At 48.7% G+C, this 22,506-nt stretch overlaps 1 protein-coding gene across 1 annotated transcript in view; it reads right to left on the bottom strand.

Annotated features, from left to right (window-relative positions):
* DCHS2 (dachsous cadherin-related 2) overlaps nt 1-21,994 on the bottom strand; it is a 275,427-nt gene extending 253,433 nt beyond the window's left edge. Inside the window, exon 1 of the mRNA XM_055144802.1 lies at nt 19,879-21,994. Coding sequence (XP_055000777.1) covers nt 19,879-21,861 — 1,983 coding nt within the window. The 5' untranslated portion in view covers nt 21,862-21,994. The remainder of the gene's footprint in view (nt 1-19,878) is intronic.
* Nucleotides 21,995-22,506: the final 512 nt, after the last annotated feature.

The raw sequence follows: 22,506 nt of genomic DNA, 5'->3' as shown, positions 1-22,506 counted from the left end.
TTCTAATCTGGATCTAAAAGGTATCCCTTTTGGGTAATTCAGGTATAATGTGTTTTGCTGACTGTAAAGTAAGCAGCCTAGTCTTTGGGACTCAATGTTGAAGATGCTGTCACTAGTCTGACCAGGGTATTGGAAGCCAGAGCTTTAGTGGGGGGAACCTCAGCTCAAAGTGCAGAATTAATGCTTTCCCCCAACCTGTCAATTGGCTACAGTGCCAAGTGTGGACATTTAAACTGGTTCTAAGTATTCACTTTTAGTTCTATGAACACAGTCATTTGGAGAGAACTAGAATTTTAACAGCTCTTAATTCTCGTTCCATCATGGGATTAATACCCCATCCAGAGAATACTCATCTAAGATACTCTGCAAAAGAGGAACAATAGGCATTGGAACAAGGTTTTCAAAAGGAAATTGATAAAGGGTTACACTAAGCTTCCAACACTAGTGAAAGCCATCTTTCATGGAAAGGAACTCAGAACTGTGCTTTCTGTTTCATTAATGAATTGTGGGCCTCCTTTCCTAACACTTGTAACTTCAAGGAACTTGCCGAGGAAAGGATTGGCAGATTGACATGCAAATGATCAAACGCTCATATATTCAAGATACAAACATCTACTGCTTCCAAATGACAGCTTCAGTGGATGGGTAGCTTTTCCAACCTGAGAAGCGGTGTGGTGCTTCTAGGCCACTAGAAAAATCTGAACATAGGAAGTCATTTTCTATCAACCAATGGGTGAAGTAGTTATTCCTTTCCATTGTTTTTATGACAGAAATAGGTGTAGGATTATGTTGTGTTGGTTTCTGCTGCTTTAATTTCTGTCTCACCATCCCAGGCAGAATGTTATCTAAAACTGTAGATCACTCTGCTCTTGCTAGATCAGAGGCAATATTCTACTCCAAGGTCTAATCATTTCAAAGTGACATTCCTCAGTCTAATTGATCTGATCTCTTCTTTCAGATAACTTCAGGATCCCAACCAGTTCATTGCCTGGGGCCCACTAAAACTAAGGTAGCATGAGGTTTCACCCCTTGTGCAGGCAGGGCCAGCGCCCCTTTGTCAGCATGAAGCAGCTCCAGAAGATGGACCTTCAGCCATTTTCCCCTTAAAGATTTAAGGTGGTGAAATCTCTAGGGGGGAATATGATGTAGGCAGGTAGATAGGGAAAGGCCCCTGGCAATGAAACTTAGATCATCAAAGTCTCCGGGGAAGAGAATCCTGAGACCCCTCCCCCCTGTGAAACCGCACCTGATAAGACCTTCAACAGACTCTGAGGATAGTAGACCCCTCCCCAGGAGGTTCCCCAAAGAAGGCTATCACCACTCTCAACCTCCCTGGTATACTTGAAAAGAAACCGCATGTGGGTGGGGGCAGGCTGTAAAGAACCTATAAAAAACAGCCCAATAGTCCATTCAAGGCTCTCTCTATCTTTGGAGGAGCCCGCGTTCTTTCTTGAGCACGTTACTCCTACTGCTTTCTCCTTTACCACTTATCTCTTCCTCCTTCCCTAAGACCTTCTAAATAAAGTCTGTTACTTCAAAAAAAAAAAAATTTTAAGCTACTTAGCTCAGGGTCATAAGGAGTGAGAGTTTTTAAAGATTTCCGAGTCCGCAGAATGCTCCAGGGGGAACCCCTGAGAGGGATTCTCTCTTTTCTTCTTACAGAGAACATGCGGCTCGTCGTCCGGTGCCGACCCTGCGGGTTTGCAATGATGATCCTGCTGCTGACTGTGCAACCCACGGAGGCCGGATTGGGCCGGCCGGCTGACCCTACACGCCTCCTACAACAGCTGTATGGGACCCCGTGCAACTGTCAGGGAGGACAATCTTCGGTGACCCCAACGAGCTACACGAAAACCGTGGACTGTGGGACTCTTACTATATATCTCGTCACTCGGCCCAGTGCTCGGGGCGGACTAACCCAGTTTTGGCAGTGCGTGCCCAAGCCTACTTTTATAAATAAGGGGGAATTTGCCTGACACTTCAGGAGAAATGCTGTTTTTATGCCAACAAGTCGGGTATAGTGAGGGACCGGGTTAGAAAACACCAAGAAGAATTAGAAAAAAGGAGACATGAGTTTTATGAACACCCGTTTTGGTCGGCGTGGGGGGGTGTGTTGCCCTATCTCCTCCCCCTTTTGGGGCCCCTTGTTGGAGCATTATTACTGATCTCCTTTGGTCCTTGGGCATTCCAACGCCTAACTCAGTTTATTAAAGATCAGGTGAATGCCGTGACCTCACGTAAGGTGGAAGTGTACTATCACCGCCTGGTGCAAGCCTACCCAGGGGAAGACTCTGAATGATACTTGTACAACATTCTGTTCTGCACCTCCGTATAATACCGTGCCTTGTTTTTGATTGCGTATAATACCGTGCCTTGTTTTTGATTGCGTATAATACCGTGCCTTGTTTTTGACTGAATCTTGGCAGAGTGTAAGTTGGCGTAGGTGATAATGCCTAGTCTTTTTAGATCGTTTAGTCCCAACGGTTGCTCAGCCTAGGTGGTCTGTCCCCCCGCCGGAGGCATCGCCGCTTTAAATCAAGCTGCTCAGTGCTTTTTTTATGCTGAGTGTAGCCCCTGCACACTCGGGATCTGTGAATCCATTGCACGAGTTTGGGTGCACCGGCAATGGTCTCAGGGAAGGGTGTCAGACTAGATGGTACTGCACTGGGTCTCTCTCCTCCCTGACCCAGGGCGACGAGCCGCTTGCATAGGGCCGCCGTCGAAATTTTGCCCTGCCTGGAAAAGCGGACGGCGGGACAGGAGGAGCCTCATCGGATCCTGAAGAGGGACCCGTTGAGGCCACCTCAGTCCCTGATATTTTTACAGGCAGTGGTGTCCGTCGCCCCCTTTCTCGCAGAGACCGGCTCCTTAGTAAAGAGATAAGGGGGAGTTGTAGGGAGCCAGAGCACGTGGAGCAAAGATGGCGCCGACTCCGGCTGCCCTAGGTAATAAATAACCTCCAGAGCGCGGGCCCCGGCATCGCCCCCCATGGGGTGATTGGAAGGCAGCCAACTGGCGAGCAACACGTCAGAAGTGAGGGGTCTTCTCTATAAAAAGGGTATCGCTCTGAGGGTCGGGGCCTTCCTCCCCCATTTGTGTAAGTGTGGAGATCTCCAATAAACTGCTGCAGAAGGACCCTCAACCGGTGTCGTCTCTCTTTGCTGGCGAAGGGAAACTGCGACAACGCGATTAACACCCAGGTTCGAATCCCAGCATCCCATATGGTCCCCCAAGCACTGCCAGGAGTAATTCCTGAGTGCATGAGCCAGGAGTAACCCCTGTGCATTGCCGGCTGTAATTCAAAAAGAAAAAAATAATGAAAGAAAGAAAATAATGGGAAAATGTGATCCATTTTAAGAAATGGATCGCAAAAGGGCGGCTGACCCCAAGGTGATCCAGATCTTGGAATTCACGAAGGTTTTAAAACAGCTTTTAGAGTTTCATGAGGCAAAATATTCTCCCGTAATGTATGCAAAGATTGGGACTATCGGCATAGGGACTATCAGCAGAAAGACATAAAGGATGAACCAGAATCAAATGGAAATAATGCAAATGAAAAATACAATATGTGATTTTTTGGGGAAGAACTGTTACTTTTGTTGTTGTTGTTGTTGTTTTGTTTGGGAGCTACACTTGGCTGTGCTTAAGGATCTCTCCTGCCAGTGCTAAAGGACCAAAAGCAGGTCTGCGGCATTTAAGGCAAGCGCCCTACCCAGTGTGCTGTCACTCCAGCCCCTAAAGCTGTCACGTTTCTTACCAGCAGAATGGAAATAAGAAGCAAAGCACAGAACATAGAAAATAAAGTAAAGGAAACCATCGTGTAATGCAGAAAGTAAATTTTGGAGGTGGCAGGTGACTATGAATAAAGTCCAGATCTCAGCTGAAAAGGGGAGTTTTTAATAGCAGGAAAGGAGGAAAGAAAGAGGCAGAAATATGTATTTAAAAACAACAAAAAAAATCCATAAAGATCCCTTTTTATACTTAGAATATTAACTTTCCATTTAAAAGCAGGAAAGCTTTCTTCACAAATGAAGGATAATAATAGATGCAGTTTATAAGTTAAAATTCACTTAGGAAGGCAAGAGCAAATGATTTATAACATATTAGGAATTGAGATAAGACACAAGTTTGAAAATATACGAAGCTCCAAGACTCTAAAACTTAACTAAGTTTATTTGGTCATACTAGAAACAGGCTCAACTAGACAGAGAACATTTTCAACGCAAGTACCATGTTACCTAGATTTCTGCCAAACATTAATTCATAAATCGCCCTTCCTGTCACCTCTCCTCTTTATGCTGATAGAAGCGATCGAAGTGGAATGGACATAGACCCGACAATTAGATTCTACAAAGGAAAATACCAGTATAAATATTCTTGAAAGATGAGTCCAGGAAATACAGTATCTGCCAACACTGAAATACTGCGTTCTTGTTTACGCATAATGTTACAGAACAGTCTTTGTATTATTTTAAACAGTTCGTACTTAAAATAATCTATACTTCAAAGGGAAGTAAACAGTGCATAAGCTTATTTTGTTCTTTACCTCATGACTTGGTTCTTTTATAAGACATTCTTAAGAACTAGACAAGTCGATCTATGTAAACAATAACTTCCTCTGTGTTTCCAAATGTAGAAATCAAGAGGAGTATCCAACCCGAGACATTTTCCTAAGGAGACAACTGTTTAAAATCATAAACTACTCAGGCCCATTTATGGTAAGGCTAGAAATAATACTTAATCTCTTGAAAGCTTATCCATAACAATGCTTATTGCTATGCAGTTAATTGAAGAACAGTTAAATGAAGGACAAAAGAATTTTTGGAATAATCTGGATATATGCATGTTCAAAGGCAGAAGAGTTCCTTGTATGGAACAGAATTTTTCAGATAGCTGTCAGAAATCAAACTGATTAAATAGTATCTCAAATTCTGCTTTTGTTCTTGCTCTTTTCTCTCCTGTGGCTCAAACCTCAAATACAAGACTTAGCTTTTTTGCCAGAGTTCATGTCTCTAAAGTATCATAGGCATGGTATTTCCTTGAGTGAAGATTTAGTATGAAAGCAAACCAACCATACCATGAAAAAAAAAATTTAATGACAGAAAATTACATATCATCATTTCAAATAGAAAATAAAGTCTAATTTCTTGGGTTTATACAAATACATAAAGAATTGACATATGGAATGATCATACAACACAAAATACACTGAAAAAATCATGTTAATATTATAATTTTAATAATTTTAATAATAATTTTACATTATTTTAACACTAGGTATATTTAGTAAATTTAAATATTTATCATCATCATCATCCTGTTCATCAAATTTTTCGAGCAGTCTCAGTAATGTCTCTGTTCATCCTAGCCCTGAGATTTTAGAAGCCTCTCTTTACTCATCCTTCCCAATGATGCTGTATTGGAGGCTCTTTCAGGGTCAGGGGAATGAGACCCAGCATTGTTACTGGTTTGGGCATATAAATACACCATGGGGAGTTTGCGAGGCTCTCCCATGTGGGCAGGAAACTCTCGGTAGCTTGCCAGGTTCTCTTAGAGAGAAAGTAGGCTATAGGATGTTGCTTCCGGGAGCTTGATTTTAAGTCTTGATCTTAAGCTTGATTTTAATGTTGGCTGTTGGTGGGATTACATGGCGTTGGGAGCAGTCCCTGGGTGTGACCGCCTAGCTACTGGAAAATGGGAAATCTGGGCAGAAGAGGCCCAGTCCCGATCCGAGCAGGCTTGGAGGTCTCAGCCCCGGGTCCCACACACCTGGGTTCTTCTTCATGCATGAGGCTCCTCCGAACGTGTGGAGATGGGCCTTGAGCATGGCTGTAGCTAGGCTTTGGTGAGTCTCTTGCCTACTCACCTGGCTGTCTTCCCCAGCGCCCCTTAGAGGGGGTGGGCTTCAGATTCCCTCCCCACCCCCAAGCAGAGCTCCCACAGCCAAAGACCTCCAGAGTCTTAAATATTTATATTTAGTAAAATATAAATTTTGTTCTATAGGGGGCACCCCCAGTGGTTCTGAGATGGGGGAGGGCAAGAGGTGTCAGGACTTGAACTCAGGGCCTCACACATACGACTACCTGAATGGGGACATTACCAATTCTTATAAAATCACCTTTTTTTGGCAGGGAGAGTGTTGGGGACAACACCTGGTAAGTATTACCTGGTTACTTGGTGAGTAAGCCCTGTTCAGGGCTTACTTCTGATGCTGTGCTCAGGGATCACTCCAGGCAGGCTCAGAGGACCATCTGGGGTACCAAGGATCAAACCCAATTGGTTGGCCACATGCAAAGCAAATGCCACACTCTCCGGACTATTACTCTAGCCCATGTGAAAGAACTTTTAAGGAATGATTTGTGTTGTTGGCTTTCTTCAAAGAAATGACAGCTTAAGTTTTAAGTGCCCTCTTTCTTCTGCTAGTTTATTTCTTATAAGGAATAAATTTATTAAAACTCAATGACTTTTTTTCCAATTAAATCCATTCCTTTTGGTTTTGTTTGCCTGTTTGTTTGGCGGTCAAATCTGGCTGTGCTCAGAGTTTACTCTTGGCTCTATGCTCAGGGTTAACTCTGAGCAATGTTTGGGGTCCCACATGGAGCACCAGAGACTGAAAGGGTTGGCTGCATGCAAGGCAAGTGCCTTACGCCCCGTACTCTTTCTCCAGCCCTTAAATCCTTTCTTAAAGTAGCATGTGTCAACAGATGTTTATTAAACAGTACTGTGAATTGCTTTGTTCCTCCTTGCTGGAAGGAAATCTCAAAGAATTTCTTTCTTCCCTTTGCCCCACTGTCACTCCCTAGTGAAAGTTATTGTCAGGATCATCAAATAAAAAAATAAAGACACAAATCAGCCGTGTTTTAAAAGACACATTTTTCTCCTTAGCTGGGATATGGGACATCTCAGCAAACAAGTGCTTCAAGATGAGGCCTGGCGATGCTTCTTTCTTAGGAATTACCCTGGACGTTGGAAGGCAGAGAAGCAGCCAGGTTGATGGAAGCCACGGGACTAGCAAGCGTGGTCAGAAATGAGCGTGGAAGGGGCTGGAGCAATAGCACAATGGGTAGGGTATTTGCCTTGCATGTGGCCTACCCGGGTTCGAATCCCAGCATCCCATATGGTCCCCTGAGCACTGCCAGTAGTAATTCCTGAGTGAAGAGCCAGGAGTAACCCCTGTGTATCGCTGGGTGTGACCCAAAAAGCAAAAAAAAAAAAAAAAGAAAAAAAAAAGAAATGAGCATGGAAGAGTAGCCCATGAGCTACTACTATGAGCCTGACTTTAAACCAAGAAAGTGAAGGTATCCCCCAGGTATCACCTGCTTCCTGGATCTTTGCAGAAAGCCCCAGACTAAATTTGGAATGCAGCTCTATGAAGTAATTAAGAAAGTGTACTAGCCCAGGTGGTCCTTCGTGGATCACAGTCATATTTCTAACCTGCTTTACCTAACTAGTCATTAAAATTTTTCAAAAGAATGCTGACTTTCTTTTGTCCCTCCACTTAGTCTAAACTGCAAGCGAAGCTACACATGAAAATCAACTTTTCTGGGACTTCACCATGTGCCAGGCACTGTTCTAAGCCTTGGATACTCATCTCTGCTATCCCTATGACAATACTATGAGGTAGATCCCATTATGGTCCTTGTTTTATGGATGAGAAAATTGAAGCTGACAAAGGTTTGGCAACTTAATTGAGGTCAGGCTACTCAGTGACAAAAAAATGAAATTTACATCCAGGCCTGTTTGGCTCCATAGTGTAAGCGTTTATCCTCTGGGTCACTCTTACTCTGTTCAAATCAAGGACACCTGGAAATAATGAACACGCGGAACCTTCTCCTGTGCTTGCTACCAAAGTTCTTTTACACACTTCATCAGTGGGCACTCAGAGATCGGAGTTTTTATAGGAAAATAGTAAAACCTGAAGTGAAGTTAATAGTGTGGGCTTTTAAGAAGGAAATTTCAATCAGAATTGGTAAGAAGGACACAGTCTTACTATGTACACAGAGGAACATTAATATGCCCCAAAGTCATCAAGAAAAATGTTAAAAGCAGCAAAATAACTTCAGAATTATGAAGGCTAGAGCACTTTTTGTCTGTTCAATAAAATATCTGACTTGGCACTAAGGCTGTAACGCAAGTGATATAGAACAGAGTTTACTTGTTTGTGGCCCTGGGTTCGAATCTCAGCACTGCATAGCCCCCTGAAAACCACTGGGTGGGGCACCCCTCAAAATTAAATATACATATAATAATAATAAATTTAATTATCTTTCTCATACAAAAGATGTTCTCTAATGGCTTCCATCCAATACAGGGAGTAATATTAAAACTAGGTGATAAAATATACTATGTGTAATTTATTATATTTAAGCAGCTGCATTTTCTTTTTTTTCTTTTTTTTTAATTAGTGAATCACCGTGAGGGTACAGTTACAGATTTACACATTTTCGTGCTTGTGTTTCCCTCATACAATGTTCCAGAATCCATCCCTCCACCAGTGTCCATTCTCCACCACCAATGAACCCAGTATCTCCCCACCCCCCAATCCCATACCCCCCCACCCTGCCTCTGTGGCAGGGTATTCCCTTTTGTTTTCTCTCTTCTTTAGGGTGCTGTGGTTTGCACTAGGGGTATTGAGTGTTCAGTCTCTAGTCTACTTTCGCAGCTGCGTTTTCTTTACTGCTCCTTGGCACTAATAGAAGCTGAGGAAGATAATTTTTCGGGAGAGTGAAAGGAGGGAATTTCCCCCATCATCAGTGGATAATGGCCATTGGGTTTTCAGAGCCCTCTTCAAGTGAAAGAGGACCCTTCACTATGGTCAGGTCTGGCAGTATCATCACTCCTTCCCGCCAACATCTCCTAAGTAGGAAACACCTTGTCCTAGCCAGAGTTGTCAGCCAACTCCTCTAACTGTTCTCATTTTCACTTCCGTTGCTTTCTTATCACCTCCACAAGAATCAATTCCAGTGATATGTCTCCAACCTTAGGTTCACCTGTTCTTTAGACCCATATAACTCTCAAGATCATTTTGAGAGTTTTTCTTTGAGAATGTTCCTGAACTACAAGCCATCAATTCACACTCAACATATCAATAACTCAACAAAGGAAGTATCTTCCCCCCAACACACACACCCCAAACTCTCCCTTCTAACTCTTCTTCCCACTAACCCAGACTGAAAATACGGCATCATTTTTCATTTATTCCTTGACTTCTCCCCTCACATATAATTCTAGTCTTCCTTCTGAAAAGTCTCTCTGGATGTCTTTTCCATGACACTTCATTGCTATTCCCCAGAATCCAGCCTTTATAGTCAATTATGATGATAAGAATCTCAGCATTTCTCTGTTTTCCCTGTTTCTTTTTCCTAACTATTCAAGACAAATATTCTTTCTTATTTTACATAACCAGATCTCAATCCAAAAACTGCCGTGATCTCTCAGTTATTTCTATAACAAAGGCAAACACTGAATGTCCTTCATAGCCGACCCTTTCTGTGCCTACAAAACTCCTCCTGTCACTCCCTCCAGGGACCGTACACACCAGGATGATTCAGATGCAAACTATCTTCCCGAGGTCTGTGTGATCCTAAATGTAGTTTTAATTAAACTTTGTATTCATTAAGACACTCACCTAATCTACCTGCACCCCAAGGCATATATTCCTTTTAAATGAATATTTTAATTCAGTCATATTTTAAGAAATAACAAAAATGATCTAGCATGATTTCCCTAATGGTCTATAAAAGTATAAATTACTTCCACAGTGACTCACTGTTAATTTATCATTTAGAAGGCAAAGGGGATCATTAAGAGAAGTCTAGTGTTTAGTTGTTCATAAAATTAATTGATTGTCAAGTTCAAATCCTCAGAGAAAGGAAATGTTACTGATAACAACTTTCAGATGTCCATGCTTTAAAAAAAAGCAATGTATCTTTTCAAGGAAAAAAATATATATATATATATAAAGATGTTGGGCCAGAGAGATTTCAATGGGTTCACACATACTTTTCATGCAAGTGGCCCAGACTCAATCCCCAGCACCAAACAAGCGAGGATGGTGGGACTAGAGCTATAGTACAGTGGGGAGGGCGTTTGCCTTGCATGTGGCTGACCTGGGTTCAATGCCCGGCATCCCATATGGTCCCCCAAGCATTGCCAGGAGTAATCCCTGAGTGCAAAGCCAGGAGTATCCCCTGAGCATCGCAGGGTGTGACCCAAAAAGAAAAAAAAATAGAAGTGAGCATGGTGTCCAAAGTAGCCAAGCTGGGTGTAGACCCTGAGCACCACTGGGTGTAGTCCAAAGACAAAAAAAAGAAAGACGTGCTACTACATTAGAAAATATCCATGACAGGTGCCAGTGTGATAGCACAGCGGGTAAAGCACTTTCTTTGCATGGTACCAACTCGGGTTCGATCCCTGGCATCCCATATAATCCCCGAGTATCACCAGGAGTAATTCCTGAGTGCCAAGCCAAGAGTAACCCCTGGGCATCACTGGGTGAGACCCAAAAAAACAAAATAAATAAAAAATAAAATAAAAAATAAAACATTAAAAAATAAGCAAACATCCATGCCAGGCTCAATAAAGCATATCAATCCCCGAAGAGCACCACTAATAGTTCCACAGCTAGAAAAAATCTCCATCCTGTCTTCTCACGTGCCAGGTTCTCCTCAAGAGAACCTTTGTCATCACCGAGACACCTTAACTTGCGTAACACCAACTATGTTCTGCCACATGAAAGACTGTCTTAAATCCTCTCAATAATGTGTGCTAAAAGCAATTACAACGTGTGCTCATCAGTTTTCTAAATCAACCCGAGCGGGAGGCCCACATGCCTGATTAAACATTATTCGTGGGAGGTGTTTGGAAGGGGCTTCTGGATAAGATGAACCTTGGAACGGACTGACCGAGTCATGTGGCCCACCCCGCCAGGGTATGGGGGGCTTGTGCACTCACGCCAATGCACTGAAGGAGGAAGGATGAGTGGCCTCTCTCCGCCCCACTGTCTGGCTCCTGCCCTCACTGAAGGCTTGCACCAGCAGGGCTCCTGATTCTCAGGCCTTCAGACTTGAAGAAACGGTGAGGAAACGCTTTCCTGAGCTTTCTGCTTGTCAGTAGCAGATGGTGAGACTAATCATGTGACTCAATTCCTCAAAATTCCTCAAAATAGGTGTATAGGTATTGTGTGTGTGTGTTTGTGTGTGTGTGTGTGTGTGTGAGAGAGAGAGAGAGAGAGAGAGAGAGAGAGAGAGAGAGAGAGAGGGAGGGAGAGAGAGATAAACAGACATCTTCTTAGTTCTGTTCCTCAGGAAATCCCCTAATAGACATTTTATGGATAATAAAAAAGTATGGCCAGAAAAGTAATTGAAATAGGAAATGATAGAGTCAGAATTGGAGTCGAGGTGGTCTGTGTGTAAGCCCAGGGCTGCCTTAGTTATTTCATGCTACAACAATAAGTGATTTTAAAAAGCAGGAGCGGAGGGAGTGTAAGACACAGACTGTGACCATGGTCGCGTGGATCAGAATCATGCCCTGTGCCAAAATGGGATCAGAGGGTGGCTAAGGGGAAGCCCTGACATCACACAACCCACCAGCCCGTGGCCTGTCAGTCCCTGTCTCACAGGGTCTCTGCCTAAGGCCTTCCTCGGACTTCTGGAAAGGGTCTGGGCATACAGACAGGGAGGGAGAGTAAGGGTCACTATGGACATTGCCTCACCCTTCCTTATGCAGAAAGACTGATTCTAGAAGCCCAGGAGACTCACAGCCATCCAAAGTTAAATAGATTCCTACTGACTGGGCCAGGAATGTCCACATCTCATTAAGAACCCAACACACAATTTAAATTTATATCCGCTCCTTCTTCCAGCTTTCAACAAAAAAGAATCTTTATCTGAAGTGTCACATTTCTTAAAGGAATCTCCCAGTGTGCTTAGGAGACCCAGAAAGCTCTCCCGGGGATTCTCTGCCAGCAGGACACAGGTTCCATGTGAGTGCCCTGGGGTGCAGTGCTGCTCGATCGAGCTCTGGGGTGACCACCGGGTCATGCTGGTGGCCCTCAGGAATATGCCCAGTGGGATTTGTGGGTAACATGTGCTCCTGGGGATTAAACCAGAGCCAGCTGTGTGCAAAGCACATGCCTTAACCCCTGCAATATCCTATCCAGGACATGATGTCACTTTAAACTCGTCCTTTTTTGCTCTATCAGGTAAAATAGTTCCTTCAAGATTTTTGGAAATCTTATTTACTAACATTTAGTAAAATGCATCGAGCACTTACTGTGATTCTAGCATTATTGTAAGCACGCATGCACTAATTTGTTATTCACACAAAATCTCTGCTGACATTATTGATATTCCTGTTTTTCAGAGGAAGCAACTGAGGCACAGTGACAAAAGAACCAGTTAGTAGCGGAGCTGAGATTTAAACCCATTCTTCTGTCCGTATTTCTCATCAGTGAATGCTGTCTAATATTCAATTTCAAAGCTATGAGCATTCTACCTACCACAGAATGTCTTTCATCTTTGGTTCTATAACCAAGAACTAGACAAAGCCTGGCAAAGTGACATACTGAATGGAACCAGAGAGACCCCCCCATGGCTTCCAGGTTACATCCTCCAATTATATCCCCAGCAGGCAAAGGGAAAGGAAGTAAAGTTGACTGGCTGGTTGACCTTCGGTGCTGAGGATGGGGAACAAGAACAGTGGGGAAGGCTGAAAAATCAATGGTCCCTCTTGGGGGTTAAACAGGCCATCAAGGGGCCAGAGAGATAGTATAAGGGGTAAGGCACTCTCCTTGCATGTAAATGACCCTAGTCAGATCTCCAGCACCATATCTGGTCACCCAAAAATCAGGAGTGACCTCTGAGCACAGTGTCAGGTATAATCCTAAACACAATTTGGTGTTTCCCCCAAAGAAAAAAGAATAAAGAAATAAAAACTGACATCTATAATCAATATATATGTATATGCATATTAGATACTCAACAAGCCATCAAAACAAAACTAGAGGCACAAAGAGGCATGCTCAGAACTAAAACACAAGCATATAGTCAGAGGAAATGACAGATGACACATGATCCGAACAGGTTCCAGAGACAGACAAACACCAATAACTGCTGTGGAAATCATATATGATCTTAATGCATGCATGTTCAGGGACACCTCATGAAGATAACATGCTATATTACTATCCAAACTGGTATGTAGGTGGGAAGCATAAATCCACGCTAAAAAGTAAGACTCTGTAAGCGATCAGGTGAGGGAGATAAAAACCCTCATAGACAACATGTTTCAGACCATGAAATTCCAAAGACTCAATAACAACCATAATGGGGAAATCAATTTCATAGTAAAATTAATATGCATGCACAAGAAAATTGAAAGTTAAAAACTTTAACTTGCTAACAGTTGTTTTTTGTTTGGTTTTGTTTGCCCCCTTTTGACTAGAGAACTCTGACGCAATGACACGGTTATTGGTTTCCTAGTCTCTAGGCTGTAGACACTGGGAAATAGCAATGAACTGAAGTACCATGAAATGGCAACCCCACAGAGATCACTCACAACCAGGAGTACTCATCTAAGTAAATAGCCATGCCAGAAAAAATCCTAAAACACACAGAAGTATTTCATGGAAGGATATGACATTCCCAGTGTGAAGGGGTGACAAGGAATAGTGGTGGTGACAAATGGGGTGATGCCAATGGGCGCAGATGAAACAACGTAAGAGACACTAAAGGCCTTGGAGTTACCCTGGTCAGATGCGGGATGCATCAAGGAACACAGGGAGTCTTAGAGAACATCTTCCTGAACAAAGCTTTTCCCACCAAAGCTGGCCTTGGAGAGGAAGCCGCCATCAGTGGTCCCTGGAAGGCAGCAGCCTCTCTACTGCACTCAGTCACTGGTGCCACCAGATTCCAGGAGAGGGGCTACTGGCCCTGGAGACATTGGCTAAGGCTCATTGATAGTCCCTCCTCGAATCATCCCACAAAAGCAGTGTTTAGTGCTCTCATTTTAACTTCCACAGTGTCACAAATCACGAAAATCACGAAATCCAGTTGATCGTCGATTTCTCGAGCGGGCTCAGTAACCTCTCCATTCGTCCTATCCCTGAGATTTTAGAGGCCTCTCTCCACTTGGCCTTCCCAATGATGCTGATGCCCGGATGCCTGCATTGGAGGCTCTTTCAGGGTCAGGGGAAGGAGACCCAGCTTGTTACTGGCTTTAGCATAAGAAAACACCATGGGAAGCTTGCAAGGCTGTCCCATGTGGGCAGGAAACTCTCAGAAGCTTGCCAGTTTCCCCCAGAGGGAGAAGTAGGTTATAAGATATCGCTTCTGGGAGCTTGCTTTTAAGTCTCTGGATGTTGGCCATTGATGGGATTACACACACCTGGGTTCCTCTGCCGGTACCTTCATGTGTGAGGCTTGTCTGAACGTGTGGAGAGGGGCCTCGAGCGTGGCTATGGCTAGGTTCCAGTGGTCTTTGGCCGCCAGGAGCTCTGCTCGGGGCGGGGAGGGAATTCAGGAGCCCATCCCCTCTGAGGAGCCCCGGGGAAGACAGCCAGGCGTGCGGTCAAGAGACTCTCTGCTGGTCCGAGTGTAGTGGTGTTTACAATTAATTGATCACAGCCAGTTAAAGATTTCCACAGTGTAAGTGAGACAAAATTATGATAGTCAAAATGTCTAAAGGCTAGAAGTTCCATGAGAAGGCCATAATACTGTCATAATCCCTTCCTTTATCCCCTTTCATTAATAACATAATGAATCAAAAAGAAGACACAGGTAAGTGCTTTTCAGCCCTTTTGGGGACACAGGAGGACCAGGCCTTGCATCTCTGAAAGTCCTCCCCCTGGGGAAAAAAACGTTTAAGGTCCCATAGTGCACATACTCCTTCTAGACTTCAGGAGAACAACGAACAAGTAGGGTCAGGCGCTCTGTGGCCGCCCCTCATCTCAGACCTGCATTTCTCCATTCAGTAGTGACAGGAGACAGAGCTTTTCTCTTCCCCCTGTACTTCTCAGCAACACAAAACATAACAACCACTCCAATAAACTACCAGCACATGCATGCACAAATGCATAACAATGTAAGAAAAAAATACATTTTATCAATTATAAGAACATTTCAAAGGGAGCTGATTAATGAAAACGTGGGGAAGGTAGAGAAAGGTAAAATAAAGAGGAGAAAAGCTTTGATTTGAAAAATGTTAGATACAAGACATACCAAAAATACATCCAGGTAGAGATATTACCGGGCAGACAGAGAGAAAATCGCTCCTCTGGAGTTCCTAAGGGAGCCTGACCTCGGAGACTTTTCCAAGGGTCCCAAGGGATTTGCAAGCATGAGGCTACACGTTGAGGTCCCGGTACCGCTCTCATGCACTTAACACATTCCCTGCCATCCTGCTCTCTGGGGCTTCTGGTGACACAGCCAGGTGTGTGCCACACTCAAGAGCCTGACCCCGGCAAGCACTACAACCTGTATTCCCAGCACTGCAACTTAGAGTGCAACCCCAGAGTGCTCGTGTGCAAGCACCAAAGGTGTGTGCATCCCACTTTCCCCCTGCCCCCCACCACAGACACCTTGGCCGAGTATCTGAGCACCACAACCAGATGTGCAAACCCCAGGAAAGCAGCAAACCCAAATAAGTGGGTGCCACAATCAGGGGTACGTGTGACTCCTGCTCATTACAGCAGCAGCAACAAAGGGAAGGAAAGGAGGATATCATTTTTTAAATAATGAAGTTCTGGGATTCTAGGAGAAGAAAAGGTAAAAAGGGAGAAAAGTGGGGAGGGACAGAGAGAACTATGGAAATCCCTCTAAGCATGGTGGTGAAGGAGAGAAAGGAGGAATCGGCAAGAGGGAGACAGAAGGGAAAGAAAGTAAAGCACTCAAGAAAGGAGAAGGCAACAAGAGTCCAATTGCTTTAGAAAGAATGACGACAGGGGTCAGAGCAATAGTACAGTGGATAGAGTGTTTGTCTTGCACGCAGCTGACCCGAGTTCAATCCCTGGCATCTCATATGGTTCCCCAAGCTCTGCTAGGAGTAATTTCTGAGTGCAGAGCCAGGAGTGACTCCTGAGCATCGCTGGGTGTGACCCAAAAAAGAAAAGAAAAAGAAAAAGAAAAAAAGAATGAGGACAAGTTAGGACTAAGAAAAGCCTGCTGGGTTGCAAGCACACCTCTCCCTACCCATTGAGAGGGGGGATCTGGTATAGGGATGCAGAAAGTCAGACTAGGTGGCTAAGGAGTGTTAGCAAGTATGGAACACTTGTAACAAGTGGGCCTGAGGTATACATCCCTTAGGACCAAGGAACAGAAGAAAATCCGAAATGCAAGACTATGGACTCCACTGGCACAGGGACCTTGTCTGCTTATCACCACTGTGGCCAAAAGACCAGGCCAGCCAGTGGCACACGGTAGGCACTCAATAGGTCATTGTTCAGTCCAGGCTGAGTATTCAGCGATGCTGATGTTTGATGAAATGAATGAATGGGTGGATGAGTACAGCACCAAAGCCTGAGGGAGAGAGAGAATAATCTTGTGATGGCTTGTAAGTGACTTGCAAATCACAGGGAATGAAGATATGGTTACTAGGAAAGAAAGAGAAAGATCTTAGAGAAGAAAGAAAGGAAGAAATAAGGATCTTGGGAAAGAGAGAGAATCCTTCTAGATTCATATGAGCGCTAGAACTCCGGCTCATGTGAAAACCTTTCATTTATCTGGATGCTTCCATGGCCTCAGAGATGCCAGGAGTTGCTCCTGAGCTGTGGGGTAGTTTACAAGGGGCTCTTACATGGAGGCAGCGGGAAGCTCGGAATCCATCAAGCCAAGCCAGTTTCCCCTAGGCAGGGAAATACCTAGAGGGCTAAGGTCACCTGGCCAGGCCAATTCTAATTCCTAGGCCCAGAATTAAACCCCTCTGTTCTTCCAACCTAGATTCCACTTAAAGCCTTTGGAAGGACTGGGGATAGTCCAGAGGGCAGGTCAATTGCCCTGCATGTGGCAGACCTGAGCTCGATTACCTGATTCCATCTAGAACTCACAGCCTGTCAGACATGATCCCTGAGCACAGAGCCAGGAGTTAGCCCTGGGCACAGCCAGGTGGGGCCCTGAAACAAATGAACAAATTCAAAGATAAGCCTCTGGAGCATCCCAACAAGGCCATGAGACTAGGAAAGAGCTGAGTCACCCTCCAGGGTGACCTGCGCAGCGACAGGAGCAGACTGAGCCCCGAAACAAGTGAGGTGGGGGCCCCCACTGAGACCCTTGGCAGGATGGAGGGCTTGTTCCCAGACGGGGAACTCGGAAGGAACTTGATTTTTCTCCCGGGTTGAAATTGTGGTTTTGTTTGAGCCCAATAAAGGAGAGATGAAGAGAGAGGAAAAGGCAGGAACCCGACGGAGCGCAGAAGGCGCAGGTGGAAGGAGCACCTTCAACAGAATCGCACCAGCCAGGGAGCCTGGGCTGCAGTACAGCGGGTAGGGTGCAATCGAACTTGCACAGGGTTCGATTCCCAGCATCCCCTGTGGTCCCCCGAGCACCGCCAGGGGCAATTTCTGAGTGCAGAGCCAGGAGTAACCCCTGTGCATCCCCAGGTGTGACCCAAAAAGCAAAAAAAAAAAAAAAGCTGAAGAACCAAGCCCTGGCTCCAAGGGCTCGATGGAAGTTGCGCAAAGAAAGGCTGAAAAAGGGAGCACGAGGGGGGAAGCACCCCTTCCTGGGAGGCCTAGGGAGGAGTTCGGGGCGACAGAGTCAGCCAGAGGGCTGCTGGAGCACAGAGAGTTCACACAGCTGCCCTGAAGAGGCCCTGGCGAGGCCAGCCAGCAGGAAGATCTCCCCAGGCCTCCGGGCTCGGGATCCAGAAGCCCCACTCCCGCGCTAAATCCCAACTGCAGCTGGCAAACTTGGAAGGGTGGGTTTTTTTTCAATTGGTTTTGGTGATGGTTTTCGGTTTGGGGTTTTGCCCAGGGAGATGCGGCCTACACCACAGCCCAGTCAGCTCATGGAGAGAGAACCCAGATTCAGACCCTGGGCTACACTCACACCACCCGTCAGCATCCTTACCGCCCCCCCCCACCACTCCCGATTTTAGGAACCATTCCAAAGCCCGGTGCGAAGGCAAGGAATCCCAATAAATCCTTCCTGCTCAGCTTCCCTTCACTGGAGCCCAGCATCGGAGCCAAGTTGTCCTGTTTCCTACCCAGATCCTGCAGGCCCTCCAGATGGAAGAAATCTTGGCACGCACCAGGCCCAACCTCTCAGTTTTAGAGATCCGGGGTGGGGTCTCTCATGGCCCTCGGGGGCTCCTCTCCACTTCTCCATCTCCTGAGCAGGACCCCTGAGGTCGTGGTGTGCAACACTCAGGTTTGGGGGGTGTGAGGCAGGGGTCACGTGGTCTCACACACTCACAGCCAGGCCACACCTGGGCTGGAAGAGAGAGGCCCAGCCCACCAGCCAGATGCTTCTAGAAACAAACCCCCATTGTGTGACTCCCTGACAGGGCAGGCCTGTCTGCTCCTGCAGAAGGCAGTGATGGATTTTCAAGCCTGCTTTTACTCACTGAGCAACTCAGAGAGCTGTTAATCAAGCTAAGGGGGAAAAGGAGACGACTCTGGCTCATGGACTCAAAGAATTCAAACGCCAGAAGCAGGGAGACCGCTCAAAGGGGCAGAGCACAAGCCTCGCGTGCGCCAAGCCCAGAGTTCGCCTGTCCAACCCACAAGACCCCCAGGACACCCCCGCTCTGGCACTCAGCAGCTCCGCCCTGTCAGGCCTGAGCACAGAATCAGGCTCCACGACTGGGCATCACCAGAAATGTCCACCCCCAGGCCCCCAAGCCCTGCTGGAGAATCACCCTGTAAAAAATATAGAGGTAATAGTGAAACGCATTTTTATTTATTTATTTATTTATTTATTTATTTATTTATTTATTTATTGCTTTTTGGGTCACACCCAGCGATGCTCAGGGGTTACTCCTGGCTTTGCACTCAGGAATTACTCCTGGCAGTGCTTGGGGGACCATATGGGATGCCAGGGATCGAACCCAGGTCGGCCGCTTGCAAGGCAAATGCCCTACCCACTGTGCTATCGCTCCGGCCCCCAAAACACATTTTTATGATACAGCGGCAGCTCAGTTCCCCAAAGGTTCTCTCGCTTGAGACATGTCTCACCGGAGCTGATCTATCACCTGCAGAAGTCAGGAGCCCGCACCAGAAGCCTTGGGTCAGCCCCTTCTGAGAACCAAAGCTTTGGTGCTTTGCTTTGGAATTCATTCTTAGGATTTAGTCCTGGGATCTTGGGGAAAAAAATAAATACTTTGTTTTCACTCCCAGGATCTTGGAGTTAATAAACCAATGCTAGAAATCAGACATGCGCTCTCACGTCAGAAAATTAAAAAAAGGGACTGGAGAGATAGTTCAGGAGGTAGGGCACTTGCCTTGCACATGGCCAAACCCCGTTCAATCCCTGACACCCCTAATGGTCCCTCCAGTCCCACCAAGTGTGATCCCAGAGCACAGGCCTAGGGGGAAGCCTTGAGCACGGCTGGATGTGAAGGAAAGGTAACCAAGGGGGCAGGGGGGAGGGATAGAGGAGCTGTCAAAGTGGGGGAGGGGAGCTCAACCCAGAGCTTTGAGGACTTGGCCACAACCGGCCTCCTAAGCTTTGTAACAGCTCCTAAGAATATGCGCATACCTAGCGGGAGGTAACCGGTTCCCGTGAGACCTAACAGCTGTGCTGGCCGGAAATGGGGCTGGGGAATCTCTCTGGCCCAGAGTCAGTACTGAGCCACAGTGAGAGATCCGAGAGCTCCCAATCATTTCCCTGCGATTCCCCTGTGCCGGGCCAACCTTTGCAAGTGGGTCCCAGGCGCGACACTCACCTGCAGAAAGCAGTGGCCGACCGGGGCGTGCTCCGTCAGGGTGGCGTTGTACACCTGTCTGGGGAAGACGGGCTCGTTGTCGTTCACGTCCTCCACGGCGATGCTCACCAGGCAGGTGGCGGCCAGCGGGGGTTCCCCGAGGTCTTGGGCCACCACTTTCAGCTCTACCTGGTCCTGGACCTCTCGGTCCAGACTCCGGATGGTGCTGATGACGCCGGTTTCCGGATCGATGGCAAAGGACGGGCTACACTCGGCCTCGGCGCTACCGCAGCGCGCTTCCAGGTGGAGCAGTGCGTAGCGCAGCCGGGCGTGGTCTGTACCCGCCTCGTCGGCGTCGGAAGCGCTGACCCACAGCACGGCGGTGCCAGGGGCCGCGGCCTCGGACACCGCGCCCCGGTAATGCGCCTGGCTGAAGACCGGCGCCTGGTCGTTGAGGTCGGCCACTCGGAGCAGTAGCGTCTGCTCCGTGCTCAGCGGCGGGGAGCCCGCATCCGTGGCCACCAGTCGCAGGTCGTACAGGTCACGGCTCTCCCTGTCTAGGGGCCCCTCGACGCAGATGAAAAACACCCCTGGGGAGCCCCCGGGGCTCAGCGCGAAGGCTCCCTCGCCGCCTTCCAAGGTCAAGGCGATGCTGCCGTCTGCGAGGCCCGCCCTGAGGTCCCCGACGGCCTCCTCGTCGCTGTCTGAGTCCCCGTCCGCGTCGGACACCGAAACGCGAGCCACATAGTCTCCGGGACGGGCGCCCTCGGATACGCGGGCGGCGCCGCCCTCGGTGAGGAAGAGCAGGTGGATGGCGGGCCGGTTGTCATTCACGTCCAGCACGGCGATGGACACGCGCACGGTGGCCACCTCGGGTTCGGCGCCGGCGTCGCGGGCCTCGATGACCAGCTGATGCCAGGCCTGAACCTCGCGGTCCAGAGGCCTGTGCACGCGCACCACGCCGCTGTGCTCGTCCACGGTGAAGTAGGCCGCGTCTCCGGGGGTCGCCTGCCGGGCGCGCAGGCCGTAGCGCACCTCGCCGTTGGCCCCCTGGTCGCGGTCCGTGGCGCGCACGCGGCAGACCTCGGCGCCCGGCGGGGCGTCCTCGCGCACGGCCGCCCGGTACTCGGCCTGCTCGAAGACCGGCGGGTTGTCGTTCTCGTCCAGCACGCGCAGCTCCACGCGCAGGTGGCCCGTGCGTCGCGGGTGGCCGCCGTCCCAGGCCTCGATCTGCAGCTCGTGGGTCGCCTGCTCCTCCCGATCCAAGCGTCGCAGCAGGACCAAGTCGAGGGGCTCCGGGGGCGAGGGCGGGGACGACCCCACGGTGCCGTAGCGCAGCTGGAAGAAGGGCCCCGCGGGGTCGTCGTCGGGCCGGTCGGAAGGGTGGAGCAGGGTGTAGCCCTGGGTGCTGAAGCGGCCGGCGTCGGGGTCGTGCGCGCCCGGCAGGCGGAAGGCGGTCCCCGGCGGGCTGAGCTCCGAGACGTCGAGCCGCAGCGAGTCGCGGGGGAAGCGCGGCGAGTGGTCGTTCACGTCGTTGACGCGGATCTCCACCTGCACCACGGCGCCCAGCAGGGTGGCCGCCACGAAGCTGTAGCGCTCGCGCCGCTCGCGGTCCAGGCGCCGCGCGGTGCGGATGATGCCCGTGTCGGGGTGCACGTGGAAGTCGTCCAGCAGCGGGGAGTCGTCAGAATCCTCGGACAGAAAGAAGCCGCCCCCCTCCAGCTGCTGCGCGGCCGGCAGCCCCGCGCGGATGTCGCCCACGAGAGTGTCCGGGGGAAGCCCCTCGTCCACGCGGAGGCTGAGGTTGAACACCTGAGCCGAGGTGCCCGAGGCCACCCAGAGCCACGCGTGCACCCACAGCGCGACCCGCCAGCGCGGCGCTCTACCAGCCCTGCCGCAGCCGCCGCCGCCGCCCGGCCGCCCTCCGGGAGACTCGTGCCTCCCTGGGACCGGGACGCGGGGCCCGGCGAGGGTCCCCAGCTGCTGACACCCTGCGCCCATCATCTTCCTGGAGGGAGGAGGGTCCTTTCCTCGCCGACTCCTGGGGAAGGCTCCGGGTTGGAGAGAGATGACAGAAAAATCCAGGAATCTGTGCAGTGTCGGAGCCAAAAGGAGAAAAATCAAGAAGACTTTGGCAACCAAATCAACCAGACCCAGGACTTGCCGGGGCTACATCTGCAACTGGTGCTCGCGTCCCTGGCCGGCAGCTCCAGCTGCCGCCGCCGTCGCCGCCACCTCTCCAGCCCCTGGATGTCTTTACCCGAGTCTCATCTCTTGCGCGCTCTGCTTTTATTCCTTTTACATCTGCTCCCGGTTCTGCTCGGCTGGCGGCTTCCCCCTGGTAAAGTCAGGTGCATTCTTTCTCTTGCCAAAAAGGATGCGATTATTTCCAGCGCGCGCACGCACCGGGTGGAGCTGGGGGTCGGGCTGGGGAAGGGGGTGGAGTGAGGGCGGGGAGGTGGGGGGGCGGTGGGAGGGGCGCGGGGGGCGGCTCCGGGGCCGGGGCTCGGGGCTCCGGGCTCGGCGTGGAGCGCGCGGCTCTCCCTGGGCCCCAGCCTGGCCGCCGCCCCCTCCCCTCTCCGCCCAGCCGGGTGACGCGGTACACACGGGGGGCAAACTCCGAGCTGCCGGCCGCTTTGCAGGGGCGCG

The sequence above is a fragment of the Sorex araneus genome, chromosome 7, assembly GCF_027595985.1.
Source record: "Sorex araneus isolate mSorAra2 chromosome 7, mSorAra2.pri, whole genome shotgun sequence".
NCBI classification, from domain to species: Eukaryota; Metazoa; Chordata; class Mammalia; order Eulipotyphla; family Soricidae; genus Sorex; species Sorex araneus.
Note: the sequence above shows the minus strand (reverse complement) of the source record. Positions and strands in the feature narration are given on the sequence as shown.